Source organism: Lates calcarifer, linkage group LG11, assembly GCF_001640805.2.
Source record: "Lates calcarifer isolate ASB-BC8 linkage group LG11, TLL_Latcal_v3, whole genome shotgun sequence".
Classification (NCBI taxonomy): domain Eukaryota; kingdom Metazoa; phylum Chordata; class Actinopteri; family Centropomidae; genus Lates; species Lates calcarifer.
In genome coordinates, this window is record NC_066843.1 from 7,097,246 (window position 1) to 7,123,245 (window position 26,000).

General features: G+C 40.8%; 1 protein-coding gene across 1 annotated transcript in view; it reads left to right on the plus strand.

Moving 5' to 3' along the window:
• baiap3 (BAI1 associated protein 3) overlaps nt 1-16,427 on the plus strand; it is a 37,770-nt gene extending 21,343 nt beyond the window's left edge. Inside the window, exons 8-34 of the mRNA XM_018705098.2 lie at nt 1,123-1,336; nt 1,577-1,621; nt 2,154-2,231; nt 2,868-2,973; nt 3,132-3,239; nt 3,321-3,413; nt 4,141-4,244; nt 4,334-4,451; nt 4,622-4,746; nt 6,009-6,099; nt 6,346-6,402; nt 6,497-6,594; nt 6,739-6,790; nt 6,881-7,032; nt 7,190-7,313; nt 8,037-8,177; nt 8,377-8,472; nt 8,746-8,961; nt 9,512-9,580; nt 9,696-9,775; nt 10,445-10,553; nt 11,069-11,140; nt 11,265-11,348; nt 11,579-11,699; nt 11,783-11,906; nt 11,996-12,201; nt 12,391-16,427. Coding sequence (XP_018560614.1) covers nt 1,123-1,336; nt 1,577-1,621; nt 2,154-2,231; nt 2,868-2,973; nt 3,132-3,239; nt 3,321-3,413; nt 4,141-4,244; nt 4,334-4,451; nt 4,622-4,746; nt 6,009-6,099; nt 6,346-6,402; nt 6,497-6,594; nt 6,739-6,790; nt 6,881-7,032; nt 7,190-7,313; nt 8,037-8,177; nt 8,377-8,472; nt 8,746-8,961; nt 9,512-9,580; nt 9,696-9,775; nt 10,445-10,553; nt 11,069-11,140; nt 11,265-11,348; nt 11,579-11,699; nt 11,783-11,906; nt 11,996-12,201; nt 12,391-12,494 — 2,987 coding nt within the window. The 3' untranslated portion in view covers nt 12,495-16,427. The remainder of the gene's footprint in view (nt 1-1,122; nt 1,337-1,576; nt 1,622-2,153; nt 2,232-2,867; nt 2,974-3,131; nt 3,240-3,320; nt 3,414-4,140; nt 4,245-4,333; nt 4,452-4,621; nt 4,747-6,008; nt 6,100-6,345; nt 6,403-6,496; nt 6,595-6,738; nt 6,791-6,880; nt 7,033-7,189; nt 7,314-8,036; nt 8,178-8,376; nt 8,473-8,745; nt 8,962-9,511; nt 9,581-9,695; nt 9,776-10,444; nt 10,554-11,068; nt 11,141-11,264; nt 11,349-11,578; nt 11,700-11,782; nt 11,907-11,995; nt 12,202-12,390) is intronic.
• The last annotated feature ends 9,573 nt before the right edge of the window (nt 16,428-26,000 follow it).

The following is a 26,000-nucleotide window of genomic DNA, read 5'->3' on the forward strand; positions in this document are numbered from 1 at the left end:
TGCATGATGGGTATAATTACAAAGTTCTCATGGCTTTTTGTGGTGTCAAACGTGATGAAAAACGATAAACAGAACTATAATTTCACAGTATCAGTTTTCAGAGTCAGATGCTGCAGTTGCTCTCTTACGACTAAAACCTAAAAATGGGGAATGACTGGATTTATTTATCTGTTAATTTTTATCTGTTAATTTTCTGTTTATTTGCATAGATTTAGATTTTAAAAGGTTTATTTTCTCCCATGAAAGTTTATTTATTTAATAAAGCAATTGTGTGTCACCCCTCAGAAGTTGAATTAGTTACAGTGAAGTGTAATATTGTGCAGTATATTCAACAAGAGAATTTTCTTTTCTTTTGCAACAGTTAAGTGAAACAATACTGTATCTTACTGTAATATCTTAGTATGTACTGTATGCATATAACAAGCTGACATAAGGCTCATTGATATGGCCAAAAATGTTATCACATCATCAAATGTTCATTTGTCAGAATTAATGTCAAATTATATTGCTTTCAAATTAAAGGCTGATTTTTGGTCCTGAGTGAAAGTTAAAGAAACCAGATGGTTAATTAGTGGTTTTAAACTATTCTTTATGGCCAGAACCTGACAAACACTTGACAAACAGTGGAACATTTCACTAATCTGAAACAACTGAAATGATACAGACTAATTTAAAACCTTAAAATCTTGCACAATATGTACTTCTATTACCTGCGACGTGATTGGCAGTTCATGATTAATTTCTGTGCATGCTACCTAAACGTGGATATTGAATTATATATTTATATATATTATATTTATCAGACATTTGTCGTATTTTCATAGAGGAAAATGACATTATGTTATAGCACGGCATACTTTATATCACAATATAAAATTGTATTGCAATAGTTATTGTTATTGTTTTATAGGCCAGTTACTCATGTCTGCTGTCTATCTAAGCTGAAATGAAGCCTCAAGCAAGCCCACTGACAACCAGCTGGACTGATTATACTGAGGAGCACTTGACCGAAACACAACACTGATTATAGCTTGCTGCAGCAACGGCATCATCAAGGTAATATAAACGAGTTTCACATGTGCAATAACCCTTTTCTCTGTGTCGCCCCCTGCGGCCTACCAGGTTACAGCGACCCCTACTGCATGCTGGGAATCCTGGTGGGCCAGAGCCCCCGGGAGATGGAGGAGAAGAAGGAGAGAAAGTTCAGCTTCAGGAAGAGGAAGGAGAAGTTGGAGAAACGCTCCAGCACCAAGGAAGTGTTACCCGCCCGGTGCATCCAGGTGACCGAGGTCAAACCGGAGACTCTCAACCCGGTGTGGGACGAGCACTTTGTGTTGTGAGTGCAGCGCTTTAACCTTTTCGCAAAGTACTGGATGTGGTGATAACTGTATGTGTGACACGAAGGAGTCACAGTTTCATTTGTTTCACACTAACACCCAGTGCTGTCAGTTACGTGACCAATGCAGCACATAATTGTCACTGTGGAAGGAGCACTAAAGATTTAGGTGTTTGTTGTGGGTGTTTACTCATGGAGATGATTAAATAAATTAATTTTCCTGATTTTTGTTTTTTTCAGTGAAATAGATGATGTCCACAATGACCTGTTACATCTGGACATATGGTAAGATCAGTGCAAGGTCACCATGCCATTTTAGAGTTTTTGAGTATTTTCCAAAAGTTTTTCTTGCAATACCTTTGAATTTCCAAGCAAAGGGAAGAGATCTTTTAAGTTGGATGAAAAAAAATATTGCTTCTGGTGATAGTCAGCACTTTTCTCTCACTTATGTCCCTCACTGTGATCAGGTGAAGCTGGTCTTTGATATCCTTTGTCCTTAATGTCTCAGCTGTAAACTGTCAAATTTTCCCTTTTGGATTTTGTGACAGATTTAGAAACTCTGGGCCATGTTGCATAACAGACTGGTTGGAAAGTCATTATTCAGAAAACTTTTCCCTCCTCTGGTAAAAGCTCTGCTAAGAGCTGACTCCAGTAAAAGCTGAGCAGACTAATGCTTTTCTTGAACTACATTGGATCTCGATCCTAGATCTTCACTTCTCAGTTCCATTTATCTTTGTGCAAAGATAATGATATGATGATGATGTCCTCCCAGGAAACAAGAGGCTGTAATAACCTCTGACTTATCTCTTTTCTTCAGGGATCATGATGATGATGTGTCTGTCGCCGAGGCTTGCAAAAAGCTCAATGAAGTCAGTGGACTTCGAGGAATGGGCAGGTAGAAGAAACTACATCATGTAATCCTGAATTGCCATTAATGTAATGAAGTGTAATGGTGTAGATATATCTTCAGTAATGCTGATGATTCTTTCAGCAGCTCTGTTAGTTAAGTGCAGCAGGTTCACAAGTTCCATTTTTTTGCACAGCTGAATAGATAAAGCATTCAACCTGTCAATCAAAGAGTCATTCCCATCTGAATTAAGCCAGAAGTTGCACTTCATGAAATAAAGACAGACTGACCTACAGAAAAGACCAGTGCCAATAAAGCTGTACACACAGGGAACACAGAGAGTTCAGCGGGGTCATGGAGAGACCAATAAATGGCAGACATGTCTAATGAAAACCTGAGAATGCCAATCATAGCCAAGAGACAACAGGAACCAAATCCTGTGGTGGAAAATGTGCAATTTCCATTTTAACAAGAACACTGACTATTAGCCAACTTTCATTAGGAAATGAAACTAATTTTGCTGTTGCTCTCACTGCAGATTAAAGCATTAAGCTAAATGCCTAAAAATGAAAGCAGTTAGATTATAGCTCCCACCGTACAACTGAACACGAATTCAACCTGTGACAAGCAAGACAGACTCTACAAAGTTTGGCATTTTCCTTGAACACTGCTCTCTGTTGTCAGATATTTCAAGCAGATAGCGAAGTCAGTGCGTGCCAATGGATCTGCATCCTCAGGCTCAGAGGAGAACGCCGATGACTTCCTCGGATGCATCAACATCCCTTTGAGTGTGAGTGTTCAAAGTGGAAAAGTTCAAAACAAACTCTCGCTCGTCAAAGAGATTGCCAAGCTACTATGACAAATCAAACGCAGCCACGGGTAGATTGAAGGGAGGATTTCCCCGGAAGCATGTCAGTGCCAATAATGAGGCTGGTTTCCTTCTCGCAGGAGATCCCCGTCATCGGCTATGACAACTGGTTTAAGCTGGAGCCTCGATCCAGCGCGTCTAAAGTTCAGGGAGAATGTCACCTGATTCTGAAGCTCTTCACCAGCCAGGTATGTATAGTAGTGATTCATCATCTCCTCTTTGGTGTAGATTAAGAAGAATTGCAACTTATGTTAACTTTTTTCCACCAGAGAGACACAGCTTTGTCCAAGAAGGACACAAATGTCTCCATTCACAAGAAACTTCTCAGTCAGATTGTGGAGTATGAGCACGCTCATGTTAAGGTGAGTCTCCTCCGGATTATTAAGACAAAACATCTTTATAATGGAGCAACTTGTGAGTTTTGGCAGTGATGTACTCTAGCGCAACAGCTTTCATTTCAATTACTTTTGAATTGTTTATAGTTTGTTGTTTAATCATTTAATCACTTCAGTGTGTTAGTTTTGTGTTATTGTGTTTAGCTCCCCAGTCAAAGTACAGAGCTTTAAAGATGGCCTTAGCTGATTAGCTGCTTGATTAGCCTGTCAGTTGAGACAAACAGCATGGCCTCAAAAATGGGATTTAAAATGAGAAGGCTTTGTTCTGACTACAGGGAAATTAATTTTGTGAATGGGAACTGCACAGCACATACTTTCTGGGTGTGCTCCTTTGTTGCACCAGACAACAGTTGCTGCTGAAGTGGTTGATGTAAGAGCGGTTGAAGTCTACTTTGTCTGCACACTGGCACGGTGGCTTAAGTGTTTTGAAAGGACAGAAAGAACATTTCGTATTTCCGCAGCCAGACAGAGACACCTGTTCATGTGGGTGAACTCCTTGTGGGTTTCAGAAATTATGTTCTGAGCTGATTCCAGTCTGGATTTGTTGATAATTTTAACCCACTGTAATTAAGTTATGTTAATGTTTTGCATTATTCAATTTTGTAAGACAAAGTTTTTGAGGAGTGCAAACAGACTCTTCTAACACTCAGAGCGTAACTGAAATGACATGCTAATCATCAACATATAATCCTAGAGAGAGCCTTACAACTGGAATGGGCAGGTTAGTCCTCCAGCGTGGACTGTGCTGACTCACCATGCTGTGCAAACTGATCTGTCACCTCTCCAACAGGCCATTATGTGAGTATTAATGGAGGAATAAAATCGATCGAATTGAGTATGAAAACGCTGGAATCAGGTAAAAGGTGCATGTCTTGTTTTGAACACAGCCGCTGGCAGTGCTACAGCAGCCACCATCGGACCCAGAGGGTGTGCTACTCCCTGCTGCTGCGCCTCCTGAGGGCCATCGATGCAGAATGGGACCCTCCCACTGTGAGGGGAGACCTGGTAGGTTCTCCACCATCACCCCTCCCCTTCCCCACCCCAGTAGGAAAAAACCTTTCATCACCTCATTAGCTCAGCTCTTCACTGACATTCATCAAGGTTTTTGGTTCAGCCAAAAATGTCTCACAGCCAGTGTACTTGAAGCTATAACTGAGGGCCCTTCCTGTGTCCAGGAGAGGCAGCTGTCAGACAGCTTCAGGCTGTACACAGAGCACTGCCTGTGCCTGATGAAGAACATGCGTCAGGTTTTCCCCTGCACCAGCGCTGCTGCCATTACACGCTACGAGCTCATGCTGAGGTAAAGTCACACTGCCATCACATCACATCACGCACTCGCCCGTGCTGCCATACCAGGAACACGCTCAACCTCTCACCCGAACAGACACAGAGAGACTACAACCAGTCAGTCACACTCTGTGGAGGAAGCAGTGTTGAGCTTCTTACTCAAACAGTGATATCTTAATCATTTCTCATTACTCATATCAAAAGAGATATTAAACACTTGTTCCTGGCCACAAATTTTGTTGTATAAAGGCTAAAGGTTACTTTCACTAACATATTGTGGTCATAAGCAAAAACCTACATATTTTTACCTTGTATAGCATGTATTGTCTATATCACATTATACTTCCATTCCACCAGTAAAATCAGTGGCCAGATTTTGTCATACACAGGCCACGCAGGCATGAAAACCTGGCAGGATCACAGCTCTTTCAGAGCATCAAATTCAAGATTATAGATTTAGATATAAATCTAGTTTGCTTGTGTACATGTGGAACTTAAAGCTTAAAGAAATCACCAAAATCATAAGCATTCATCCTTTGGAGAACATGAGTATCCACAGTGAATATCATGGAAATCTGTGCATTAATTTTCTTAGACACATTGTTGTCAACGATGTGTTGGCAAAGGGAAAATTTAAACCAGAAGGCCCAGGTGTCCATAAAATCATGAGAAACAATCCATGGAAGACCATGGATAGTTGGTACAAATTGTGATAGCCATTTGTTTGGTATTTGTAGAGATCTTCTGCTCTGGATCAAAGTCATCAACAGACCAAGTGAAATCACCATCCTTTGGCCTCAGTTTCCAGTTACCATCAAACAGAAGGAAGTTAGAGCAGTAAAATACACCAAATTAGAGAGTCTGTTTCACATAAATGCCAGCCAGTAAAATCAGCTAATTACTGAAGTTCATGTTGCTTTCTTGGACTAATTTGGAGGAGACTTATTTTTTATAGAAACTTCCCCCGTAAAAAAAAAGTCCAGCACTGCCCAGTGATCAACACCTCGATGGAGATCCTCTACACTTCTGAGAAACACACACACACACACACACACACACACACACACACACACAGTGACTCACCTCACAGTTAAAGTTGTATCTCTCCTCTCCTGCAGAGATAATGCAGGATCCTGCATACAATTAAAGTAGAAAGAATTGAGAGATTATAGCTTTTGTGTGCTTATTTAATTCTGCTAACAATATGTTAGTGTATGATGTGACTTGAAAGCAGTCTTGTATTGTAACTGGCTTTTTCCTGTCTGTGTATGCCAGGGGGATTGGCTACATGCAAAACATGCGGGCGTTTAAGACTGTATGTCCTCTTCGAAATGAACTCCATTTGGACATCACTACTGCTGTCAAGGTAACAATGATGTAATAAAAAGTATAAGAAAGTGTAAGAGGATGAATGTCCTCCATACAGTTTGTATTGCATAAAAGCAGCATACACATGTACACCATAAAATAGGAATGATATGATACACAGTATATCTCTGCCAATCACAGAGTACAGTAATGTACTATATAGCTGTATATACACATTTGTAGACTTTGAGGCTTTTACATACATAATTAGTATTCTACTTAAATTGTGTAATTATTTCAACAGAAAGGAACAGCAGAGTGGTATGAGAGCTTAATTGCACGATATAGACCAGAGGACGGGGTAAGTTTATTCAGAAATCATGACATCTTGTAATTGTACTGACTGTGCCTTAAGAGTTCATATCAAGGATGTACATTGTGTATTGACAATGTAGACTCTGGAGGAGCAGCTGAAGAAGCTGGTTCAAGTGGTGGATGCTGTTTGTGCAGATGTACAGAGAGCCCAGAACATCTACAACAAACTCTACTACAGGTGAAGATCAATACTGTGCATCTTAGAAGAAATAAATAAAAATAATCATAATAATAATGTAGAAAATTTCTGCTACCTGCCACGGAAACATCAATTTGTATTGTTGGACTGATGCCATTTCATCTTCTGTTTTTGTTCTCACAGTGCTGTGAAAGTCGATTTCTTCAGCATATCATACAGGCAGTTGGAGAAACAGGTGTGTCACTGAAAATGTGAAAAGTCATTGTGAGGCTGTATGCAAGTCATTCTTTCTGAGCCTTTGAAGACAAATTCTTTCATCCTTCAGGTAGCTGATGATGTAAATGTAGCAATGGAGCGGGTGTGTGGGACTCTGGAGCAGGAGAGCTCCAGACTGACTCAAACAATGGGAGAGACCATCTTTGAGCTCTTCATGTCCTTGAAAATCCTCAAAGGCTTTCGGGAGTTTCTTCCGCTCAAGTTGGTTATCAGTTTGACTATAATGACCATTCACATAGCAGCATGAAAGGCTCTGACTGGTGGTTATTTGTTTGAAATGTCAGCAAAAAAGTTAAGAATTCAACCTTTCTCTTCAGCTTTGAAGTTATTCAAAGAGATATATGTTCTTCTCTGGCAGGGATGCTAAAATGTTGGCCTTGACAGGCTTTCATAACTGGTTCAAGTCATCCATTCATAAGTGGCTGCAGATCGTTCATGACAGATCCTGTGACAGGATTCGTAAAGCAGTGGAAACAGACAAGGTGAGAGGTGTCTGTCTTTGAAATGATGCAAATGAAAATAATATAGGTCAGATATTTTGAAGACAGGTTTTAATCATTTTTAATATCCAGATATAAGTTTTTATATAAATGTATAAGTATATATGTATATGTGTAAATGTGCAAATCATTCATAGGAAGTTTAAAACTATCACTGTAAATGTGTTTAAACTTATTAAAACTGCACACATGGTTATATATATTGCATCGACGTTACACTCAAACTTTAACTGTATCAATAACATTAATAGACCAGTTATTGATTCTTCATCAGGGGTGTTATATGTAAGTTTTTGCTATTGCTACATAGCCAGCATTAGCATTAATATCTGTTTACTTATCAGTCTAGATTAACCCTGTGCATTTTGCATCAAACTTCATTTCTTTACTCATCAGGAGCTAACATGCTAACTAGCTAGCCCTGACCACTGCAGCAATGAGTCACTGTAGCATCCAAACTGCCCTTAGTCCAACATGAGAGCATGAAGAATGCCAGAGGATGTATTCTAACCTCTCAACTTATTAAGGCAACAATGGCTGCAGTAAACAGCTGTTAATGCTGGCTATGTGGTGATAACAAAAACTTACATATAGCACCTTTAAATTAAATTGCGTAAAATTACACTGTAATGTAAAAATATGATCATTTTATTTGCTATATATTATTTATTAATTGTTTATGTCCTTATATCTATTTGTGAGCAGCTGGAGCCTGTGCAGCAGGCCAAACACAGCTCCTCAGCAGTGGAAGTGGCAACCTGCTTCAGCCAGGTACGCGAGATCTGGCTCCAGCTGGCCTGGCCAGACTCTGCGGGGGCCTTCATCTTTGTCACTCGTTTGACAGACGTGAGTGCCACTTCCAGTGTCGCCACACTCATGTACTCACATCCTGCATGCACACAAACACGACTTTGAATAGACACACACATATAATCAGGATTATTGAAAGGTTTTACTGGTATTAGACCCAAATAATTAAAAAAAAAAAAAAAAACAGACTAAAATTACCCTGTTATAACAAGACTGTGATTTTTTTCAATCATAGAATTTCTGCAGTGAGGCTGTGTGCTACTCAGAGATGATAACACGCAAGATTGAGAGGAACCAGCTGGGCCGAGACCACAAGAGCTTCACAGTGCAGGTAACGCCTGTAGCAAGACAGAACTGGGGGAGGGAACACACTGATGTGGGAAGTAAATGTCAGCAAGTGTTCTCCCCGGCAACGCAAAGAGCTCAACAGGAGAACAGATATGTTTACAAATCCAAAAAAAGAAAAGCAGTTGCCTCTTGTTGTCAATCATTTACACTCGCACCCCATCCCTCCACTTCTCTGTAGCCCTGCTTCTTTTCCTTCTTTGTTTCTCCACCTCCACCCTCTGTTTCTCCTCTTGGGCTCCTCTTTGCTTTCTGCTAGCTCTGCATCGCCCTGAACAACACAGAGCATGTACGCGTTTTCCTGGGTCACCTGCCCCGCGACTTGGACTGGCAAGGTGTGGAGCGGGCCATGGAGGAGTCATGTGGGGTGGAGGGGAAGGAGCAGGTTTACAAGGCTCTCAATGGCCAACTGTTCAACATGGACTTGGACCTGCAGAGGGAGGCCAAACGTCTCATCTCGCTGCTCACCGACAAGGTGAACACCTGCAGTTCAGCCACAAGTGAACATGTGATACCATCAGGGACCAGTCACACCTAGTCACATGAATATTTTTGATCTTACTATAAAAAAATTTCACACTGCATCAGAAACAAAATTATAGACTTAGACTAGACTTTATTGATCCCTTGGGATGACTCCCTCAGGGAAAATAAGTAAAAAAACTGGCTCTTGGTTGCATTTTAAAGTTAAAAATATCCATAGGATATATATACAGCACACAATCTCTTCACAAGAAGAGTAAAAAGAGTAAGAAAGTAGAGGGAAAGAGGTTGTAAAAGGTAAAAAGAGTTAGAAAACTGGAGAGCTACTGGAGAGGCAGCTGTCTCCCACAGCGCCAACTACTATGTATAGTATGCTCTGTGCTATATTTAAATGTTTGAGAAGCTTGCATCCAATTTTGCCTTAATGGGTTTCAGTCATTACTCCTTTTTTTATGGTCCATTGCTGCATATTATACAAATGTGCATAATTGCATCTGCATACGTGCCTGCATGCACTTGTGTGAGAGATTATTTCTGTGCAGATGCTGCCTGAGCTTCGGAGGTACATCCAGCACATCAGCCTGTCTCCAGACTCCATCAACAATGACGACGTGAGGCTTAGCTGTGCTTTTTTTTTTTCCTACAGCATTTACTCTTATAACAGAGGTGTTCACAGCTGGAGTTCTTGCAGTACCTGTAATGTCTGTTAATATGACAATTCTCCAGGCTGTGTCCCCTCTCATGAAGTACTTACAAGACACTATGGTCATCCTCACTGAAAACCTTGTAAAGGAGAACCTGACTAGGTAATAATGTCTCTCCTCTCTCCTCACTATAAATATGGCTTCATTTATTTTTATTTAACTGGGACAATATGCATTAATTAACATAACTATTCTTAGGTGTAATTGTGACGCATCCTGCCTAATTGCTCATTTCCATCTGGTGTGCCTGTGCAGCTAATGATAAAAGTTTAAAGAAACACTCAGTACAAAACAGTGTGCTGAATTTGAAAAGTTCTGACTTTAACTGTTTCCAGTGGCAGTAAAAATAAAAAAAATGTTTACTTTAAGATGTCATCTAATCAGCCAGTTTGAAATGTGATGATGTTAGTACACATTTAATTGGTAAAACCAGGAGAACGACTTTTGTTTAGCTCCAGCTCCATATGCTTACACCACATTACATAATGCTGCTCATTGTTTCCACTTCTCTAATTAAGATTTCATCCATTTAAAAGAATCAGGTGAAAAGTGTGACAGCTCAGCAAAGATGCTGCAACTGTGTATGAATGTACTGTAAGCTCTGCAGCAATAATAATAACACCCCTTAGACATGTTTTGTGTTACACATTATCATTATTCAGCTATTATCTGTAAAAACATACATGAGGCATAGTGAGGGTACAGGGGTGTAATTGGACGTGCTGGTAAACACAAATGTGTGGGTGTCTCATTGTGTCTGCCGCCGCGCAGAGTTCTCCAAAGCATGTGGGAGCTGCTCCTGCGGATGATCCTGGACGCGGTCACAGAAAACAGAGGTGTTCAGGTGGAGTTTTACAACCGCTTCCAGTACACAGTGGAGGTCAGTGCTCTGCAAGTTTTTATCTCACTAGCCTTGACTGTGTGTGCCCGCAAAGAAGAGTAGTCTGCTTAGAGAGACATGTGTCAACTCTGTAAAGATTATCATCACTACTGTTATCATCACCCTTTAATTAGCTCTGTATGCTTGCTGCTGCGCAATCATTAGCATATATCAGATATTTATAAAGTCACTAGGTATTAGCTCAGTGCCAAAGTGAGTCCCCTCATGAATGACAATGTGGGAGCTGCTGTATATTCTAATGCCAATTTAACCAGCTGGCAGAGGACGTGAGAGATTTGCATGAGAAGTCATGGCATGCCACACGAGTGGGCTCCGTTTGGAGTTTGGCAGACAGATATCGTGTTTGCCTCCTACCAGAGGTTTCACACTGTTTGTGTGAACAACATGTTCCTCTATTATGCTGAGGCTTCATTCTGTCAAAATAAGAGACATGAATATGATGACAACAAGCTCACAAGTTAATTTTTTATTTTTTTTTAACTTGAATGCTTTAGACCGTGTTGCAGTTCTTCCATGCTAGGGGAGAGGGTCTTTCCCTGGAAGACATGAAGAGTGGAGAGTATAAGGTAGGACCTCTTGCAATCAAACAACCAATAATCTTTATGAGTGGGTGCGAGGTCACATATATATCCTTTTACCCAAAGTGCCATTTATCTCTTTCCCTCTCTGACCATCCCCATGCTGCTGTAGGCCCTGGATGAGGAGCTCAGGCTGAATAAATGTTCCTCCTTTGAGCTGATTGAACAGTACTATCTGGAGAAGATCTCCCAGCAGGTGCGTTTCAACTCACCTTGCTGACAATCTCATTTTAGTCCTAGAGTGGACAGAGAGGTATTGATTGGACAGCACGACATTCCGTCTTCTGCTGTTTTACCTCTGATTGAAATTCTGCCTTCTCCTAGAGTCTTGCAAAACAAGGATGCCCTTAAGTGACACAACATTTAGACAGATATGGATGGAGTTTTGCTTTTACATCTTATTATAACATGTACTAAATGTTGCAGAAAACACTCAAACACACCCGCTACGGTCGGATCAGTGTGAAGTGCTACTATGATGCTCCAGAGCAGAGACTGACGGTGGAGATCCTGCATGCTGCAGATATCATCGCATTGGATGCCAATGGTAAAGCTGCAGAAAAAGACTCAATTAGATGCAGGTTGCTGCTTTGAAGTTGAGATTTCACTCACTTTCCTGCTCTCCCTCAGGTCTGAGTGACCCATTTGTCATAGTAGAGCTCTGCCCTCACCACCTCTTCCCTATGGCCAAGAGTCAACGCACGCAAGTGAAGCTCAAGACGCTGCACCCAGTATTCGATGAGCTCTTTTACTTGTGAGACCATTTCTTCCCTCTGTTCCTCTTCCTGTTTATGTATGTGCGTAATCTAAGCCTGATTCGGTTGGTTCCCTCTGTCTTCCTAGCCACGTCAGTCCTGAACAGTACAGACACAGGTTTGCCTGTTTGACCTTCACTGTGATGGACTACGACTGGCTTTCCACCAACGACTTCGCTGGTGAAGCCGTGGCTCCTCTCAGCGACTTCTGCTGGCCAGGGAGACCGAACGCCTCGCCCGCCGGAAAGAGCGTCCAGCCGGTCATTCTGCACCTGTCTCGCAGTAAACCCAGTGGTACATATAACCCCAGGCTGTATCAGTTTTTTTCCCCCACACAAACATAATATTGGCTTCTGTGGAGACCAGAGGGTGTAGGTCTGGGTTTCCAATTACTTCCCCAATACCACATGAAAAGCCATTCAATCTAGAGAAATTTGTGTCAGGTGTAAGGAACTACTCTCATCTGTTTGCTCTCCCCTCCAGAGAAGCCAATCATGAGGATGCTGGACGCGCGCATCGGAGACAGGGAGGCTCAGGAGTTTGTCCGCAGGCTGAAGGAGATTGAGAAGTCAATGGAGGAGGAGTAGAGGCTGTCAGCGCTGCCTGTGTCGGTGTTTTCTGAACCACGTCTTGCAACATGTGCTTTTGTACTGGTACGATGTTTACAATATTTGAATTTTTCTTTTTTCCAATATTATTGTTTGTTCAGTAATTATACCAAAATGAAAAGAAAAAAAGGGAAACAGTGAGGCTTATCGCTGTTTTCTCACTGGGAAATGAACATCCTGTCACTGTGCAACCCTATGCTGTCTCAGTTAAACTATATTTTAGAATTTAATGGATAGTTGATCCTAAATGTTACTAGTCTATATTTTTTGTAATGAGGTAATGTTATCTTTGTTGTATGATCTTTGATATGATAGATTTAACATTTCAGAACTATTTTGTGGAAGTAGCTTACATATCCAATAGTATTCAGTCAAAGTCTAAATCTATACCTCAGATATGCTCATTAGTTGCAGGGGAGTTTAACAGGTATCGAGACTTTTCACATTCTTTCACGGACATTGTGGAGATAAAATGCATGAAAGCCTATTTAGGATGTGAAAGCATGAACTCACATTCATTTTCAAAATCATGTAGATGCTCACCAACAAACAGCAATGAATAAAAGCACGTATGTCAAGAAAATCATGAGGAAACAATACATAGCTTTGGGGAATTGCACCTTCTGAGACTTGGTGTTTTAAGGCCAGTCAGACAGATCAGCAGCAGGCAGGCCTGACACTCCCCCGAGGCACACGCCACAGCTCGGGTTCATTTGACTTTTCAGATTGCTCTTCACAAAGCTCATGATGGGTCATTGCAGAGGCCAAAAACAGTGCTACCTTAGTGGTGGGAAGACCAATTCTTTTAACTCAGTTCTTTATTTCTGTGTGACACCGGTGAGTCATCAGCTCTGTTGAAATTCATGTAATGACTCACATTCGCGCTCCTTTAATTCAGGATTAATTGATGCCAAAAATTAATGAATTAGCAACTGACATGGTAACAAAAAAAAAAACACACTGTTGTAGCTGTGCCATAAAATAATTAATTTATGTGTGTGTCACACTATGAAAAGAAGAAAGGAATGATCATAGATAGAAAGAATTTGAGTGTTGACTGCAAAATGTTGTTTATCATGACTAGACTGAAGCTATTCTGAAAAGCATTTAGAGTATTTTGAATAAATATACTTTTTAAAAATCCTTTCAACTGATAGTAGTCAAATAACTACATTTCATGTCAGCATGCAACTTGTGCAAAGAACAGCCCAGCTAAAGATGCTGATCACTGATCACTGATCACTTTTGTTCCTTGCTTGTGCTCCACTGGTAACAGGAATTATATTCAGAATCATTCAGAATTTCATGGTTATGGGGATACACCAGGAGACACTGATGACGGATAATTAAAAGGGAGAAGATAACACAGTGTGTGGCACTGTGGCCTTAGTCCAGATGGTAGAGCTTCAGAAATGTTTCTTAGGAGAAACCCAGCTAATTGTGGCTAATGAGCTCACGTAGCGTTCAGAAAGTTCTGGAAGCAGCCATCAAACCAGCAGAGCCTTTGTACATGCAACTTTTAATCGATGCAGGCTCATCACAGCCCAAAATCTGAGCTTGTGTCTCAGTGTGGGGCCCAATCTCTAGAGGTAAAGAGAAAGGAAAAGCGTAATGAACCTGGGAAGTGGCATAATTATACTTAAGGGGGAAAGACAGGATCTGCCTGCCAGCTCTCATCAGCCTGGCAGGCATAATTCAACACCAGCTCTCACCAGTCCTCCAAAGCTACATGTCTGTGAGGGAAAGGTTAGGATTTTAATATTACTGCAGAAAACACAACCTGGAATCTAACTATCGTCATGTGGAGAACATTATGCAATTGAAACATTAATAAACAATTCAAGAAAGCACAAATTCTAGCTTAATAATGGAGTACCCCAGATTTTAATCTCATAACAGTGGTGTCCTAATAAACTTATATTATCGTAGCAGGGCTTGTTTCCTACTGAGAGTTTGAATTAAACCAGGAGAAGGCTTAAATCTAGAGCACTTTATTCTGTTTTAAACACAAGACGTTTCGAAACGTCTTAAATTTTCCATTTTGAAAACAAGGTCCTGGACTAACGAGCTGAATTTCAATCACCTGTGTTGGCCCTCAGGTCGGCTCTCACTAACGAGGTTAACAGCAAACACCTGTGCCTCCCTAGTTAGAGCACAGAGACCCCACAGTATAAAGTTCCCAAATTTCTTGTGTCTCTGTTTACTGACCATTAATCTGACACTTCTGATTTTTGGTTACTTTAGTCGTGGAGCAGTTTTAATCTTCCTTCTGGGAATTAGTTCATTTAATAGAAAGGGTTAAATGCAGAATGGTTCCAAACAAACCATGTCTGTGAATGCCATCAATCTGGTTTAAAATGCCACTTTAGTCTTGACTACAGGCTTGTATGAAAGTAGGAAACTGGCCCTTACTGTTGAAATGTAGCTTAAAGTTTACAATTGGTAAACATGCAGTCAGACGAAGCAGCTCTAGGTTGGAGAAACTAGGTACACAAAACACCCAACAAACAAACCACGTGATGTTTTTGAGTTTCTGCTAGCATTCACAAAAAGAAGGATGCACAATCTGGCTCTCAAGAGCTAATGTTGCCACTTAAAAAAATGGCAGTTTTATTTTAGAAAGACACCCTCCAGACAAACTAACGGGATCACAAAGTAGTAACATGTCTAGAGAAGAAACGCTGATAAACACTGTAGCAAGTACTCAGAACTTAGCACCAAAACCTTCACACCGACAGCATTTTGATAGCGATGTATCTTTACAGTAGCTGCTTGTGTAATGCTTTGTCGTTAACCCTGTGGAGTTGAGAGGATGAAGCACGCAAAAACCATATCTATGCCTGGGGAGTGTGCTGCATTACAGGGATTGTTCAGGTGTTAAAGAAGCCTGCCTTACCTAATGGGAACGAGGAATCCTTTCTGTCCATCTGAACAGCACTTGCCTTTATGTTTGATATTGTTTTTAAGAGATTGTAGGCAGAATATGTTTGTTAGTATTGTAACTGAAAAATCATCCTCCATCTCCTGTTTTAACATAAGTTGTCATAAACAAAGATAGGACTTCAATATAATATATGTAAATGGTTAATCAGTCCATTGATTGAAATATTCTTTATTTTCAGTGTTGCAACTGCATTTTACATGTATCACTTTAAAACCAGGTTTTCTGGCCAGATGTTTACAAAGAAAAATGCAACTTCATTTTGAGTGTAAACAACCATTATATAGTCAAATAAAGCTAATATTATATAATCTATAATAGGTCACACTACAGAAGTGGTTTACATCTTTCTAACAGCATGGGAAGTTAAATAATATTAAACAACAACAGTTTTAAATGAAAAACAATCTTTATGTGAAGAAAACAGTCTTTTCCCATTAAATACAACTGTCTGTGTTAGTCACAGTAATGTAGATGTCCTTATGTTGCCCATAAACAGGCAATCTGGTCAGTATTAGTTGAATGAGTTATTGAAGTATGTTCAGTGAATTCATAGTATTATCTATTTATAGTATTCATGTCCTATAAAGTGCATTTTATAAAATGGCCATAATGGGGGGAAAAAAAGAGACAAAGGTCAAAGGCCTTATATCTAGTTTGGAAAACATGGCAAAAGACATCAGACTGTGAATTAACAGAACATCATCTAAACTTCAGTTCATAATTGTCATGTTTTATTTGAGGTATTAATATAGAAGTATTGTTAACTGAGTATTTGGTTTGTGGTCTGCCAGCCAAATTTAAAGGCAACAGCTGGTGAAATGTATCTTCAAGAGGCAAAACACCTTCAATTTGTTATCGTAAAAGTGAATTATTTGTCCTTGAATTGTAAATGCCTGTGTTGCTGTTTATTGGATTATACCTTTGGGAGATGTCTATGACCTTGAATAAAGATTGTATGTAAATTTGAATTTGGTACCCTCATTGACAGTGAGCATAGCTGAAATAATTATAGTCTGAAACATTACTGAGTGAACCGCACCTGTTGTTTAAACTCAGCCGGGGTGTGTGGTGTAAAGAAATGCCGCAGGCTGACACTGACCTGTTTGTCTACACTCTATCTTCCCCACAATGTCATCATCTTCCGATCAATCTCCCCTGTTCCTCCCCTCGGTACAGTCTCTCCGTCTGTCCTCGACCTTTAATATGTTACCTACCCTCTGCAGCAGCTACCTGGAGATCAAACACATCCTGTAACACCAGCGCAACTCTGGAGAAAAACCATACACAAACACTGTGAGAAAGGAGCGTTTATTATGTCCAGTGCGAGATCAGAAGACTCGCCCTGACACAATCCCTTTACTGTCCAAGAGCTGCTATGATAGTAGATTACACAGGGATTTCTCATAGCTGGAGGGCATGAGTGTCTGTGAGTGCTTGTACTCTACTGAATGCAAGTCAATACATTTTAAATTACAAGCCCTGTGATGACTGAAGGGTATTGAATTGTATGCTGGCTCAGGTGCGGAGAGAAACCTTGTCATCTAATGCAGACATCATGCCCTCTAGTCAGCGCCTGCACACACTACATCCATCGGTGCACCTGACAACCCACTATACTTTAATGTCTCTGTGCAGCTGGGAGCCTCATATAGAAGTTAATAATACTCTCACTGGTCTCCTGTCATCTATTCTGGATCATAAAAAACCAATCTACAATCAGCGCCCATCAAATAAAAAGCACACGTCAGAGAGAATATCAACCGTGACTTCCTATTTTAACCACTAGATGTCCTCGTAAAGTTACAAATCCTTTCTTAAGCTTTCTTGAGTCATGCTGGTAGATTTATGCATGTGGTTTGCCACTTACTCAGGGCAACAGAGAACAGGAAATGAGGACTCTGTCCCCAGATCGCCTCTCAAGGCTCATGGTCACTCTCCTCCTCCACCAAGGGTGTGACCTGAAGTAGTCAGATGATCAGATTGTGTTTACTGTTTGTGCTAACATGGTGCTCTGATGACCAATAGACATAACAATTACTGCAGAATAACGACAAAATATAATTGGAAGCGTATTTGTTTACACTTCATCAAAATGATTCCTATGGTGCAACAGCACGGCCCTTATGCTTAACCGAGCGTTATCTGTGTCTGACCTTGGCAAGAACAAACCATGTTAGTGCACTTTTGAGTTTTTGGTTTACAGTGGTGGAGGAAGTGTTTAGATCAGGTACTTAGAAGTAGCAATACCACACTGTAAGAAATATAGAAAAAAAAAAACCTGCACTAAGAAGTAGTTAAGTATTGGTTGCAAAATTTCAAATGTAACATGCTGAACTGGCCCCTGTCAGTGTGAAAGTATTAAATATACTATTGAATTGATAATTGGATCATTTGTAATTGATCTGAAAAACAACTTGAAACTATATACACAAACGTAGTAGAGTAAAAAAGTATATATTTCCCACTGAACTGCAGTGTAGCTGTACACTGTAAAGTAGCAGTACCTCAAATTTGTGCACAAGTACAGTCTACCACTGCTGGTTTAAATGAACAGCTGTAAAAAAGCAGCTCTCATTTATTAATTGCTATTCTGATGAATGCCTCAATTGAAAACTAAAACCACTCAGGAATAAATTTTAAAAAAAAATCCTAGATGGGTTAACAGTGTGAGAGTGGACAGTGAGCTCTCCTTATCAGGTATTCTTTAAGTTTTGGCAGCAGGGGAGAGAGGTGGGAGCCTTCAGTCGGTGTTGATCCCCAGGAATGTTGGCAGAGTTTCTGCATTGCTGCTGGCTCTGGCAGATGCATTTAACAGCGCTGTGATCCTGCGGTGTCTTATCTCCCCTCAAACAACCCTAATCCTCTGCACAGAAATGTTACTCTGCAGAGCCCGCCCCCTCCCACTATAGCAGCCCCCCATGCAGACACTCCTTCCGCTAGGGTTTTTTTTTTTTTTTTTTCCTGTCCTAAGATTTTAAGATTACACACCTGCTGATTCCCTTACGTGGCACTGCACTGTTTTCACTGGAAAGGCACTGTATGGCTTTCTAGTGAAAACTGATACCATAGGTTTATTCATGACATTTCACCTGATACATTTATATCCAAGGAAGGAGAGGATGCCCATTAATTCAATCCAACCCAGCAATTGCACTTATGTACATGCATGTGCTTGCTTGTATGCATTAAGTTATTTTGAGAATGAGAGATGTTAAAGGAAAGGAAGGAATAAATACTTCTGAAGCACTTCCACAGAAATGTCCTCCTTTATGATTTAAAGTGAAATATGATTCAGTCAGACGTAAATGTCTGCTGCTGCCAAGTGCCTGAGCCGGTTCCTTTCAGAATAAAGGAAGGTTCCTCTGAGGCTAAGGAGATAAACACCTGTTGTCTGCAGGTGCATCCTTAGCTGTGGGTCCGCATAATTAGGCACTTCTGAAGTCGGCCTCTCCTCTCCAGCAAATTATGATGGGGCCAGGGTGAGGAGGGGCCCCCGACACAGCAACTCCTTTGTGGTTTCAGGAGGCCTCTGTTGGAGTGAGCAGAGATAGTACTGGACAGCTTGCCCCTGAGGAATGCAAATGCGCTTGGGCCAAAGCCAGCGACTCCACTGAGCCTTTTAACAGAACCCATCGCAGAATCATCCCCTCGGCTTCACACAGGGCCCTGTCAAAATGATTTCAATACAGTAAGTGAGCGACAGAAGGGGCGGTCCAATCCCAGTGTCCATCCAGCAGCCCATCGCGGACTCACAAACTTCCACACATGCTCTGATTAGCCCCCGACTGTAAAATCAGTATGTGCTTCATGGCTTTCTTGCAGACTTCTTGAGCTCTCTGACCTCACAAGCTCTCTCAGACCTCACATCCACAGTTCATAGCATGGTTAGATTATTAAATGGAATGAGGAGTGGGGAAACCCAGACCCCTGTTGAAGATTTGGCAAGAATAAGTTTAGACCTAGATGTACTTTGCTCAGTTGTAATCATTGCACATACTTGTTCTCCCAATATTAATAATTTCCAAATGTTTTCATATGATTTGAGCCAACAACATCACACTGTAATATACTTAGCTTAAATAACAAACATTCATATAAAATAAGTCTCACATTTCTGACCACAGAAATGTTGGTGTGCCAGTCACTACAAAGTGCTGCCCCCATACAGTATAGTATTCTGAGCTCTTGTACTAATGCATGTATGCTATATTTGAGAAGATTTATGAAAGGTTTGATTTATGAAATGTTTTGCTGTAAAATGCAGTTATTCAAATGCCCCATAGAAGATGAAACTCACTCGTCTCTTTCTACTTCTCTTTTTATGTTGCTTTGTCCAGTTGCATCACATAAAATGGCTCCTGGACACTGAAATAATTTCACTTTTTCCTCCTTTCAACCTCAGAGAGACACTTGGACTTAGTTTCATGAACAAACTAATCATGTTTAGCTCCCTACCTCCACTCCATCTCTGTTCATGCTCTTGTTCAAATGTCTTCAGGGTATCTACACAGAAATAGTACTGAAGAGCTCTCTATATATATTTGAGACAGTTGGACAAAGTAGATTATGTACAGCAGAATACGCAATGTTCCAGCAAATAAAGAACAAGTGCTTTATGGATTTAAAAGTATGAAAACCCAAGAGGTTATCACATGAACACCATCTGATCTTCCTTCCGATCTTTAAGTCCAACAACAGCCCGGAGGAGGTTCTTTGATTCCTTTTGAAATCATTGATCATTCCATCATTGTTAGCTCTCCAAGACAACTGGACATGTTGTTTGTGAATTTACTCTCTCGCTGGTAGATGAACGGCTGAGTCATGGCGGAGATGATGGCTCTACAAAAGCAGAGCGTGAAAAGTAGAGAAAGAGCCTGAAATGGAGGCTCGCCAGCACCATAATTTTGGTGTCGGAGAGGGATGTTCATTTTGGGACTTTAAATGAAAACAGAACCATTTTCTTTCCTCACAGAGGGCTCTGTGAAGAAGTCATTATTGTGGCATGTCCACATGAATCCTCTGTTTATCCACTCAGTTAGGGCAAAGCACACCAACTGTGGTTCCCTTGGCTGGTCCCAAACACGCACATCCAATCCTCGGCTATTTCTGCAACAGCACAAACGACTTATATACCTCCTTGGCTGTATGTTTGTGAGCTTTGAGTGAGTACAAATAACAATGAAGAAAAAAGTTTGCTTTATTTAGTTCTGATGACACCAGGGGTGCCGACAATGGGATATATTTTTGTAAGTGCTGACAGTGATTACAGGATAAGAAGGTAGCATTAGGAGACATTCCTCCACTCTCCTGGTATTCCTCTTTTGTCTGCGGAATGTGTGGAAGCACCTATTTAGATTTTATTTTCTCTTGGCAATTTGTTTAATGTGCATAAGGGGAGACTAGCTGTTCCTAACTCGGCTAGTGGCATTAAAATTACTTCAAAACATGGGGCCAACACTATTTAGCTATACGAGAGACTGGCCTCTGAGGCTGCAGAACTCCTCAAGCAAACAGAAGGTTGTCAGTTAAATTTAATGTGCAGTGAGCAACGTTTGGTCCAAATAGAAATTGTGAAACTTTGAGGTTAAGTTTGAAAGATTAAGAAAGAGGAACTCGGTGTGGGAATGTGCATAACTCACACAACAGTATGCAGCAAATTTCAATTTAGGACAGCAAGTTAAACTGTAAATGGTAACATAATGTTACACTCCAATACATGATCATTTAGAGTTGTAAATGCATGAAAGAATAAATCTCATCATCAGGATGTTTTTAATAGTCTAAGTGGAATGATACTGCTAAGTTCAAAATAATGACTTTATATTTGCCTGACAAACACAAATTTCATTTGTTTTCTGAGACGCTTAAAGTTTTGGACACTTCATTTCTTTAACCTATTCAGTACACTTTATCAATGAAGAGCAGTGACTATTTCAACACTATAAAACCAGAGTAGCCCTGCACTTTTATGCACACTTGTGTACTTTGGCACTGTGAGAGCAAAATGGAAAACTGTGTTTAGGGATCATGCCAGTAATCTGGCCTTGATAAAACCATTCATACAGAGCAATCTTCCCTCAGCACTGTCTATTTTTCATCACATTAGTCAAATACTGTGACACGGTTTTACTTTTACTACCACTACACAAGTAGGCATAAACCTTCTCTCTTTTTGGCACATGACCACTGTAGTGATGGCTGTAATAAAACTTTTTTTCCCCTCCCTCTCCCTGAAAGAAATATACAAACTGTATCCTCTCTAATTACACCCGAGGTATGAAGGTCTGAAGGTCGCAAAAGGTGAAGATTGTTGCAGAGGGAAAAGACTTGTATCCACTTCTAGTCAAAGCATGCTCACCACTGCATTGATGACCGCAGTGACATTAAAGATGACATTTTGACCGGAGCTGTTTAGTCCTCTTGTTATTTATTCTGTGTCACTGCTGCCCTTTTCAAAAGGCGAGGAATAACACATCCAATGTCTGAATTCTTCAAAGTAGCAGCAAAGCCACCCAAAGTCACCATTAATTGAATCTGAAGGACCACCACCCTAGCATTTATCTCTGAATGGCCCATGTATTCTTCTCTCTCGGCACTGCGAAAGGCTAATATCCTCTGGTGTGAAGCCCCCTCTTTTTATCCTCTGACTGATTGTGGTCAGAGTAATCTTTAGTTCATTTCCTATTACAGCTCACCAAAAGTGGGGCATCCGAGGGTCAAGTGGTCAGTCGCAAAGCCAAAGTGTTTGCAGCTCCGTCTTTGAAGTCTTTGATGGCCACTAACAAACAAAGACGACTGTATCCATGGCCACCGGTGGTGAAAGAGGGAGAATGTGACCGGTTGCTGTAGATAAAAATCTCCCTGGTTCATTTCAAGGTCAACAAACTTTTCACACTTCACAAAATTTGTTGGACAAGAGGCACATTCTGTGGCAGGCCACTGCAGCAACCCCCCCCTCCAATATGATTCAGACAGGAAACATCAGCCACTCAAAGTAGACTTGAACACAATGTGCTTCCCCTCTTGCTCTTTCTATGTGTTTGTACTGGCTGCAGATATTTCATCACATGTATGTGAGTGCTGGAAAGAGCCTTCTTGTTTTTCAGTGCTTACTATTCAGTTTCCTTGGCAGATTTCCAGTCAGTTCACGTGAAGAATCCACTGGCCCCCTTTCATTCCATGGATTAATTTATTGGCTTAGTATGGAATAATACGAGTGAAATGAGCAAAGAAAAGTTGACATTTCTTCAGAGCAACTCAGATGGGATAACACAGTACAACTTTTTTCATGTATTCTGGATGAATGTGTGAAATTAAAGAAAAGATGAAAATGCCTCCCCTAATCAGAGTTCACCGGGTGGGAGGTACGACCGTATGGAGCGCTCTCTGTCTTTCTCCATAGCTGGTCCCTCACACAGAGGCTGTGGGAATGGACTGAAAGGAATCCTCCCAAAAGGGAATAACACAAATCTAAAGAGAGCCTCTGTGGTCGCGGGGCCTGTGGGTACAGTATGTGAGTCCCGAGGAACAGCGTATAATGTCGGCCTCTCTCTCATGCCCCCCGACCCTCACATATGTCACATCAGCTTTCTCAATACAAAAGCCTCCGTCCAGCCAAACACCGTTCAGCCCCACCCCGACCCCCCACCACATCCCCTCAGTAGATTGGGTACATCAGCAGTGGGGGGGGTCGCCGGGGGGGTCACCGATGGGGTACTGGCACTTTCAAGTTGTGTTTTCTCAGGACAGGAGCAGCTGTTAAAATGTTATCCCAACACGGTGTTTCACAACTGGCTCAGCTGTCCCATGTTTTACTTCACTGTCGCCTGCGATCTTGACTTTAACTCAGAGCCCATTTACCCTTTCAGAAATGAACATGACACATTATCAGAGTGAGTGTGAACTGAGTCTCTGCATACAACTCGTCCTCACTACTAACAACCTATTTAGATCTTACTGAGCTTGTGACACAAGAAGACTGTAATATACAATACAATATAAAATACTGTACATATACTTTACATATTCTATCATATAAATGCATATCCAAGTATAGACCAATCCATATTTTTCAGTTTTAAAATGTACTTGTTCATTTTCCATTGTAATTTGTTTAGAAATGTTTACGAGCCAAAAGAAAATTGAGGGCCATCAAAGTAGTCCTTTAAATAGTCCTGTTGTTCCCAGGACATTTTTTCAGCCATGCTGTTTAAGTATAAATACACATTCCCTGCTAAACATATATAACCACTTAACCTTTTGAATATAGTAGCAATTTAAAATAAAAATGCAAACTCCATTTTCTGTGTTATAAAAGTCTCCACAGCGGTGGACATTGCCTTTTTAATGCTGTTGTGCCCATGTGTCAGAGGAACAAAGACACCACTACAGGGACAGACAAACAAATTAAAGGTGACAGTTTACTACGAAGCAAACCATACGGCCCTCAAAGTGCCAAAATCCTCTACACCTAGCCAGGCTTTAGCCAAAATCCCCACATTCAGCCTCCTTAGTCTGCTCAAAGCCTGATGGATGTCGTTGTACAGTCCCCTAGGACCACCATGGCAGCTGCCAGCACTCACAGTCTGCTCTCATCAGCTCCCACACCAGCTAGTAAACTCTGTGGCCATTGTGGGTTAGCGCTGCAGTGTGTTTTTGTATCATGTGGACATCATGTGGTGAGCTTTTCAAAAGAACCTGCCATCCTGTATATCAGCCGAACAGTAGCTCAGTGTGCCCCCTGCCTCCCTTTGCAAAGGGTCCAGGAGCTAATGCTTGGTAATTCGAGGGTATATTCAGTCTGGATGAAAAGAAGGGAATATTGTGTGAGGCAGTGTACCAGCTTGCAGTGACGTCTCACTCTTATGTCGACTTGTACTTGTTTGTTCTCACTGCCGAGCTTGATGAAGATGTTTTACTGCAAAGCTTGTTCCATTGAACTGTTTACACAACACCATCTGCCCCAAATACCATTTGCTAACATACAAACAAACTGGCTCTGTTGTGAGCAAAAATGCTACCCACAATTAAATGAATTAAAACCAAAATTATATATTAAGCTTTATTAAACACTTGGAGTTTGCCCATGAAGTTAACAGTAACAGAAACACTGCTGATCAGTCACCACTCGCTTTTACAGTAAATTAAACTTTGCCTGCTCTAAACCACAGAACAGCATGGAAGTGCTTTTCCCCTTGAGGAACTGTACATGTTATTAAAACTGGCCTTTTGACAAGTATGCATGAAATGAGTGCACGCAAGTGTGAGGACCACCCCTCTGGTTCTAATCAGTGTTGTGTTGCTTGTTTGGCAAGGACCATCTGCTGAGGACACAGCCTGAGCCGAGTGAAACTTAATCCAGATGCCTGCTATTTGGCAGCACCAGCACTGTCTCATCCTATACTCCTGACTGGCCTCCACTAACAATATGGCTGACTCTCGTCATGCCAGCAGAGCAGTCTGTCATCTTGAGTTTGGTGGGAGATCATTGAGATGATCTGACAGACTTTCCAAAATCTGAGAAATCGGACAAAAGCCACAACATGATTCCAGTCTGCTCCACAAAGAGAGAGACCTGTGAAAAATAAGATATTCCACTTATTTGTAGTGTAAATACTACGCTTTCAATAAATAATGACAATCTGTAAAAGTGCATATTAAAGGCCTGTCCTCTACCTTTTAGAAAAACCATGATTTGGTACAGTGTTGCTTTGTTTATATATTGTTTATTTATTTGTTTATTATTCGTTTTATATTACCATGGAGGCTGTTACATGTGTGCTGCATTGAGTCCAAGACAAATATCACCACTGGGATGATAAAGGGTATTGTATTGTATCGTATTGTAACTTCAATTAATTAATTTATGCTTTAATATTTTGATGTTTCAAGTTTCAGAACTTCTATATTCTACCCAAACTCAGAAGGTAAAGAAGACAAAGACCCTGTCTACTGTTCCACTTTGCTTTAGTGTTAACACACAATGTAATGCGCAATGTAGAATGAGGTTAAGCAGTCATGGCTTGCACGCATATCGCGTAAACGTAGATTATCAGTGTATGAACAGACAGACTGTACTTTATCAGATCAAGTGCATTCACCCACCCACACACATCCGCCCAGCCAGCATACACACACACACACACACACACAGCCTCCCTTTCTCTCAAATCCTAGAAACACCTCTTGGTTGTTACACAACAGCAAAATCCTGCAGTTTGCCCCAGAATGCACTGCTCTCTTTGAAGTGAGAAGTGATGGGTTCACTCTGAGGAAGAACTCCTGCTGTAAAACCATGCTGTCTGTCTGTCTGTTTGTCCATCTATCTATCTATCCCAAACCTTTCTCCTCATCTTTTAGATTTACAGTGGGAGTAGATCTCTGTAGGTAAATGTTCCCTCAGATTAGCTCCAGATTTAACCACTTAATACATTTTCTCAATTTATACACAAATGAATAGACTGCTCAATAACCCCTAAACAGTAAATTATTAGTGTATTAGGTGGATCAAGATTTAAATATGCAAGTGATATGTAAATATC